The sequence below is a fragment of the Schistocerca americana genome, chromosome 3 (assembly GCF_021461395.2).
Source record: "Schistocerca americana isolate TAMUIC-IGC-003095 chromosome 3, iqSchAmer2.1, whole genome shotgun sequence".
In the NCBI taxonomy this organism is placed as follows: Eukaryota; Metazoa; Arthropoda; class Insecta; order Orthoptera; family Acrididae; genus Schistocerca; species Schistocerca americana.
Genome location: NC_060121.1, coordinates 891,194,311 through 891,202,932, shown reverse-complemented (window position 1 = coordinate 891,202,932; position 8,622 = coordinate 891,194,311). Strand labels below are relative to the sequence as shown.

The 8,622-nt window shown below is 41.7% G+C and overlaps 1 protein-coding gene across 1 annotated transcript; it reads right to left on the bottom strand.

Annotated features, from left to right (window-relative positions):
* Window positions 1-5,218: 5,218 nt before the first annotated feature.
* LOC124606476 lies at window positions 5,219-6,124 on the bottom strand. Its single transcript, XM_047138458.1, has one exon. It carries the CDS (start codon window positions 6,122-6,124, stop codon window positions 5,219-5,221), a length of 906 nt encoding a protein of 301 aa, XP_046994414.1.
* Between the last annotated feature and the right edge of the window lie 2,498 nt (window positions 6,125-8,622).

Sequence of the window (8,622 nt, the reverse complement as noted above, 5' to 3'; positions counted from 1 at the left end):
GTAACAGACCTACTAAGGAGAATACTGCTGTGCGGTGTGCGATCCTTACCAGATAGGACTGACGGAGTACATAGAAAAAATTCAAAGAAAGGCAGCACGTTTTGTATTACTGCGAAATATGAGAGAGAGTGGCACTGAAATGATACAGGATTTGGGCTGGAAATCATTAAGAGAAAGGTGTTTTTCGTTGCGGAGGCGAAATTCCAATCACCATCTTTCTCCTCCGAATTCGAAAGTATTTTGTTGGCACTGACCTACATAGGGAGGAACGATCACCACAATAAAATAAGGGAAATCAGAGCTCGTACGGAAAGATATAGGTGTTCGTTCTTTCCGCACGCTATACGAGATTGAAATAATAGAGAATTGTGAACGTGGTTCGATGAACCCTCTGCCAGGCACTTGAATGTGATTTGCAGAGTATCCATGTAGATGTAGATGTAGATGTAGACCATTCTGCTGCCTTAAGCAGACTCTTATTTCGTGGTATTATGGTACAATTCTGTTCGACTCACCGCGATTTTCATGAAACCAAGATCGATTGTGACTGATTGATACATTCAACTTCGATTGCTTTAGATGAACATTCTACGTAATATAACTTGGTTCTAATGTAACATGACAGACACCTTCAGCCATTATCCTTATTGGCTTATTACCTGAGGTTGAAGTTTACACAGCTTGTTCCTCTTTTAGAAATTATGCCCATATTTACTAACATGATCTGGAAGTCAGAACTATATCTTAATCATATCGATGTACTATAAGTGGCAGCCAAATGAAAACGAGACAGAAGGAAAAAGTAAGTAAACTGCTTATAATTTCAAAAGTAATCACCGAAACGGCTGATACATTAATCCCACTATGCGACTAGACGGTCAATGCCTTTATGGCAAAATATTTACGGTTGCCTATGGAACAATGATTGTACCATCTGTATGTCTTCACTTGAAGCAAATCGACGAGCACGAATTTCTTTCTTCTGGGCTCCAAAAATGTGTAAACCCCATGGGGAAACATCGGGACTGTATAGGGCAAGTGTTTGCGCGTAGTCGATACAAGACGTCGCGTCATCTCCTGGAAAATCGTGATGACCATTTTTTTTTTTTACTGCCAAGGCCCGATGCTGATTGGGCTTCTGGAACACGGTAACACAATTAACGCACAGGGGTACGCGAACACGTTCCAAAAACTGAAGCGGGCTCTCAAGTCCAAACGACGCCCAGGAATGTTGACGGACGGCATCATTCTGTTGCAGGATAATGCCCGCCAGTATGATCCCTAGGTTGTTTCGACCACGCTTTTGATGTCTCGCTGAGAAGCCCTTACACTTCCTCCATACAGTCCCGATCTCTCCCCATGCGATTTTCCCTGGAGGAAGACATTTGTGATTGCCGATTTGCTTCGGACGAAGAAATGCGCGCCTCGGTGGAGTCACGGTTCCCCCCACGAAGTCATTAACGGTCTTTTCACAGAGTAGGATGCACGTGTTAACAGTTATGGCGATTGCTTTTGAAATAAAGAACAGTTTACTTCTTTTTTCAGTCTGTCTGGCTTTCACTTGGCTGCCCTTCATAAATTTCGTGGTGGATGGCTTCCATTGGCTAATCCTACGAAGTGTGATATGAAACACGGCTGATCTTAACTTTGACTGCTTTCTAGAAAAACCTTTTGCAGCAACCGATGTATTTCATTCGGAACGGGATGTCAAAATACCTCGTTTCCGACAAGTATTTCCACTTAAAATGCGATATTTCAAATAGTATTAATTATCTAAAACATCGATGAAGATATGTTAGTAAGTTTCTTAACGTTTTGCCTAGATAAAATCTTGTTACAGTTTTGAAACATTATCAGCAAATCGAATTGTTTGGTATGCATCATGATAACATTGTCAGATTCTGACGTAACCTTGCTCATGGCTCGTCTGACGCCGTGAGAATGACGTCACAAGTTCATAGTCCAAAGCTGCAGCCTCCCAGAAGGGGGAGTCATTTTTTTGGCAGTAGAACTTGCGAGGGGGGATTGTCGCAGTGAGAGTCTTGGCAGAGACTTAGCAGCCGAAAGATGTACTTGTGTTTAGAAGATGACGCTTCATCGTTTTTGCTTAGGCTGAAGTTGGCAACACTGACTCACAGGGGCAGCAGCATAATTCAATGCATCAATGTCATATTGTTTACGGAAAGAACAATAACCAACCAGGATTATTCGAAGTGTTTGTTTGTTATTTATGAACCTAAAACATCGCCTCCGATATTCGCATGAAGCCGTGAACCTGTATCCTGGACAACATGTAATGGTAGCATCGGTATTACCTATACTTATCTCATATAACTTATTTATTTGCTTATCCGCTTAACTGGGTGGTAACATGCTCGCCTCCCATGCAAGCGGGCCCGGGTTCGATTCCCGGGTGGGTTGGAGATTTTCTCCACTTGGGGACTGGGTGTTGTGTTGCGCTCATCATCATTTCATCCTGAACAGCGGCGCACAAGTCGTCAAATGTGGCGTCGAATGAAATAAGACTTCCCATTTGGCGACCGAACTTTCCAGAATAGGGGCCTCCCAGCCAACGATGCCATACGCTCATTTTCGTTTCTTATCTGCTTATTCACAAGGTGACATAATGTATGTATGCAATTTCATAAGAAGTGTCCTGCAAAAACATTGTAATGCTAAAACTATTCTTGTAGTAGTGGTTCATGCATAAGAAACTTAGGAATGAATCAAGTAAAACATGGAGAGAGGTCTCTGTATAAGGAAACTCGCTTGGTGGGAGTAGAAAAGGTGGACTTGGCGGTCGAACTGGAAGGCTCCCTTGTGGCTAGCAGACACAGGATTCGCAACTTGTGTGCCGAATGAGGCAAGAAGAGCGGCAACATTATTTAATATAGCTTCGGATGTGGAAGAAATTTGGCTCACTATTCCTGGCATTCATTAGTTAACTCTGTGCTACGAAAACCCGACGCTAATAAGAGAATTTTCAGAGCTTGTTATATAGCAACTGTCAAGACGACTTTGCCGCCATTTTTCTGTAGCCACAGAAGATCGGTACAGTCACCACCTTTATCTGAACTAATCAGTTGAGTGCTGAAAAATTACATGGACAAGTTATTTGATTTCTTAACCGGATGATAATACCGTTTTGTTCGAATTTTGTTTTGAAACATATGTCTCATCCTTAGTCATTTACCTAGGCAGGGTTTTTTCCAAGTGCTGCAGTGTTTCCGAGTATCCCATTTTATTGAACTGAAAAGTAATTGGTTTCTGTAACAACTTTTGTGGAGTAGAAAAGTTCTTAAATATTCAGTGAGCCTTGTTTCTGAAATGCTCCACGTGTTTCTCATAGAAGTATAATTAATGTTTCATCAATGTAATTACAAATAAAAGATCCAAATCACTTTCCTTAAATGCCTGTCTTATTGAAATATCAGTACAGCATTTAAATTACGTACATAAAACTGTGATTATTCATAATAATTAATCGCTAATAAACTTGAAGCGCCAACATAAAGAATAACTACTGTACAGCTTTGTAATAATATTTATATTTTCATATGTTTGTAGTTAAAAGTGTGTCTTATTGTGTTTTGGCGAAGCCTTGATCTGAGTCAACTTACAGAATAATTTCTGGGTCTCGTGCTAGGTGCTGAGGCAGCTTCTTCCATGTTACAGTCATCATCATCACGATTTCCTTCCAGTGAACTGCGTAGGAACTTGGTGAACGATATGCCTCTATTGGTTTCTCTCGTGGTATAGCTTTCCCATCTCCACTACATCCCATGTTACTCCTCTCCTCTTGAGATCTTCCTTAACCTGGTCTGCCCACCTCTTTCTTGGTCTTCTTCCTGGTACCTCCATCCCCAAATACAAATACGGGCGTGGAGTTCGAGTCGAATGCATTCGCTTCACATGACCGAACCACTTCAATCTCAAAGCACTCATTTCTCCTCTGTAGTCAATGTCACTGCAGGTGACTCTGTCCGTCCTAGGTTTTTGTAGAGCTGACCTAAAGAACTTCATTTCACATGCTTGTATTTGACTCTCTTCACTGTTATTTATGACACACGCCTCCAGACTATACATCATGATTGGCAGGAGATAAGAGTTATACATGGTCTGTTTGGCTCTTTGAGGGACTTCCTTGTCCTAGATTAGATTTCGTACTTGGTGGAAGAAGCTAGATCCATTTGTTATTATGTTTAAGACTTCTAGTTTGGAACTTCCATCGCGTGATATGATGCTCCCCAGATAATTGAAGCTTTTCATACATTCAACCTTCTCCCCGTCCAGTATGATGCGACAAGGTGTGGGTGTCCTGCTCATCTTCATTGCCACTGTCTTGTTCCTACTCACATTTAACTTGAATTTTTTAAATTTTATGTTCCAGTAATCCAGTCTCCTCTGAACCTCCATTTCCGTTTCTCCCCAAATGGCGATGCCATCAGCAAAAACAAAAGCGTTGAGATCTTCATTTTCTTCTTCCATAATTGCTATCATGATTGCGTCCATAAGTGTAATGAAGAGTAAAGGGGAGATCTAACTGCCTTGCTGAACACCTGTCTTTGTCTTAAACCATTTTGAACTTCCACCTCCTACTTTACACTGCTCTCACAACCATCGTCCAGCATCTGGACTTTTTAAATTAATGAATCAGGAACATTATGTTTTCTCACGCATTCCCATATTTTATCCCTTGGTACCCTGTCATATGCTTTTTCGAAATCCACGAATACTACTATCAAGTCCTTTCCTTTTTCCCAATATTTCTCCATTAACTGACAGAGGGAGAAAATGAGATCTATTCTTTCCCTATTACTTCTGAACCCATGCTGTCTTTTCTATGACCTTTTCCATTATCTTAAGGCAGTGTGATAACAATGTGATTCCTCGGTAGTTGGTGCACTTCTTGCTACTACCTTTCATGAACAATTGTATAATAATTCCTTTTTTCCATTAATCTGCACTTTGTTTTTCTTTCTATATCACTTCCAGCACCTAGTGTAACCATAGTATTCGTTGGATTTCTGCGGCTTTAATAATATGCTCTGTAAGCTCATCTACTCCAGCCGCCTTCCCACTTTTCATCTGTTTCAGGGAATTCTCAGTTTCTAACCAAGAGATTGGATCCTGCTCTTCCTCTAATTCAATGAGTTCGGTGTCGCTTTCTTGTGCACCTTCCCCATTCGGTAAGATTTCATAATAATTTTTTATCTCTTCACCTGATACCTTCTTTGTCCATGATAGAGTCCCCATCCTCTGTTTCAATCGCTTTTATGTCTTCTCTATCAGATCTTTTACTTTTCAACAACCAGTATAGCAGTTTTTGGTTCCCTTTGCTATCCTGCTCTAGTTTCTGGGTGAATATTTCCGAACTCTTCTCCTTTTCTTCTTTCACAATTCTCTTTGCTTGGAGTTTCTTTTGTCGGTATTCCTTCTCCAGTGTTGTCACCTTGTGTTCATCTTTTGGTACCAGCCACTGGTTCTGATTTCTTTTTTCACACTTCATGTTTTTCTTTGCCCTATTACGTTTTTTAATTGTGTCTTTTACTCTATCGTTCCACCAACTGATTTCCTTGTCTCTCACTTTACCCTTTGTTTTGCCGCATATCTGCACAGCACTGTTAACTACTGATATTTTAAATAGGTTCCGCTCTTCCTCTACACTACCCCTTTCAGTTTTTGGCAATTTTTGTGCTACTAGATTTTGGAAACTTTCCTTATTTTCTTTTTCTTTCAACTTCCACTCCTTAATTTTTGGCATTTTTTGTACAGCATTCAAACTTTTCATCTTATAGTTTAGACCAGCCACTAGTAACCTGTGGTCGCTATCCAAGTGCTCACCTTGTATGACTTTAGTGCCCCTTACTTTTCCTCCAGTTAATTTGTCCGTTAATATATAGTCTATAAATGTCTTAGATTTGCCATCCCAGCCATATCTAGTAATCTTATGGCTATCTTGTTTCTTTAAGAATGTTTTCTTCACTAAAAGATGATTCTTTATGCACAGATTTAGAATTTCTTCACCCTCAACATTTCGTCTTCCGTATTCAAAAGACCCCATCACCTCCTCATATCCATTTCTATCGGTGCCGATCTGAGCATTCAGATCCCCAACTATCATAGTGTTATCTTCTATTACTTTTTCTTCCAGTTCTACAAGGTATTTCGTTTTTTCTTCCTCACTGCACCCTTGCTGAGTTGCATACACTTGGAGTGTAGTAAAACTATTCTTTCCCAAGGTCACTCTTGCTCTAAGTATCCTTTCACTTACAAAGCCCACATCTGTAACTAGGTCAATGTCTTTGTGAAACACAAACCCCACTCCAATTTTTGCCTCTTTATTGTGACCCTGCCAGTATAATTTGTACCCACCTCTCAACAATTTAGAGTTTTTTTCCCTTCCACTTGGTCTTACTCAATCCAAGGATATTACAGTAATAGGACTAATGAAGATCAATTATTATTTTATATTTGTGTGCTGTAGCAAGTAACTGGCTAACATTGTTCAAACTACACTCGTTTCATACACCACATGTTTCATTTGTGCTCTAGCTAGTATAAAGATGTTGGTGTTCACTAAGAAAACAAATACTAATCAGTACAGAGTACACTGTTAGTAATTTCTATTTAGTAGTGCTTTACCATTAGTAATCATTTACCTGTAACGATCACTAGCTTTCTGCTTTAATATACAGATAGCATTACTATGAACTAGTTATTCCCATAACGTTTTAATATTCCTTCCGTGTCGGTCATCGCAAACCACCGCTATATTCAAAATTGTTAAGGCTTTCGTGGCCACTTGTTGACAAATTGCCTGTTGGCTTCTGTCTCGGGTTCTTCGGCCAATGTTCGTCTGACATTTTTCTGACGTTTCGCTAGCACGAGAGGCTGGCATTTTCAGTGTTTCACCCTCCATTGCTGTTGGTGGACTGGAGCTGAGCTCGCGGCCGCAGGATATTTTATGTACCTGGCGCGCCAACGCCATAGGGCTTCTCCGCGGTCATTTCCGGTGCGGTTCTCCTCTTGCTACCTGCGACGGTCGTTCGCTGCAGCACAGGAAGTCAGGATCCTTGAGTCTTTCCTCTTTCTTGTTGAAGCTGTTCTCGTGTTTGTGTATTTCTACAGCTTCTCTGAACAAGCGGATGTGATAGTTCTTCTCTACAGCCAGAACTTCCGTATAGGCGAATTTTATTACGTGGTCGGTCTCACTCAGTGCGTGCTGTGCCACGGCCGATTTCTCCACCTGCCCCAACCTGCAATGTCGTTTATATTCTGTAATCCTGGTGTTCATCGATCATCCAGTCGTTCCATTATAAACTTCTCCGCATGTGCATTGTAAGCAGGTCCTTTTCTCCTTTGCCATTCCTGGCATTGTAGGTAGGTCCCTTTTCTCCTTTGCCGATCTGAGACACTCTTTGATCTTCTTTGTAGGTTTGTAAATAGTCTTTACGCCGCGTTTGAGCAAAATACGGCCGATTCTATCCGTCACTCTGGGAATGTATCGTAGAAAGGCCGTACCCGACATTTCTTTTTCTTATTTCTCACTTCGTCGAGTGTTAAGCTCTGTTATACTCCTAATGTCACTTCTGGAGTACCCGTTCCTCCTGAGGACACTTTCCCAGTGTTGTATTTCACGTCTGAGGTACTGTGGCTTACATATTCGTCTTGCCTGCATCACGAGCGTCTTTATCACGCCTCTTTTCTGGCTCGGGTGGTGATCTGATAGTTTGTGCAGGTATCGGTCCGTGTGTGTCGGTTTCCGATACAATTTGTGTACCAGGTTTTCACCATCCATTGTGACCAAGACATCTAGAAAGGATAGTGTTTTGTCCTTCTCTACTTCCATAGTAAATTTTATGTTGGAATGCAGACTATTCGTGTGTCTTAGGAAGTCACCGAGCTGTTCTTCACCATGGATGCACATAACGAAGGTGTCACACTTTAGGTGTACAAGGTGCCGTGTCCAGTGCCTGGGCCTCGAAATGTTCCATGAAGAAGTTGGCCAACACTGGACTAAGAAGACTACCAATGGCGGCGCCTTCCAGCTGTTCGTAGAAGTTGCCCTTCCACGTGAAATAGCTCGTGGTGAGACATGAATGAAAGAGCTTTGTGATGTCTTGCGGGAAGATGGGACCGATGTGCTCCAGAGAATCCCTGAGTTGCACCTTTGTAAACAAAGCAACAACATAAAAGCTGACCAGGATATCGTTTGGGGCAAGTTTTAGTTTCTTCAGCTTCTAAATGAAATGTCCAGAGTCCTTAATGTATGTGTCAGTCTTAACCACGTGCGGCTGGAGCAGAGAGGACAAGTTCTTTGCCAGTTTATACGTCGTTGAGCCAGGAATGCTAACAATCGATCTTAGTGGAACGTTTTTTGTATGGATCTTAGGTAATCCATACAGCCGAGGTAGTAGGACTCCTGTGTTGCGCAGGTTCCTCTGTACGTCAGTCGGCAGAGAAGACGTCTTGATTAACCGATTCGTATTCCGTGTGATACGCTGCGTCGGATCTGCGCTTAGTTTTCGGTACGTCGTCGGATCTAATAGGTCCCGGATCTTCTACTCATAATCTTCGGTCTTCGCTACGACGGTCGCATTCCCCTTACCGGCAGGCAGT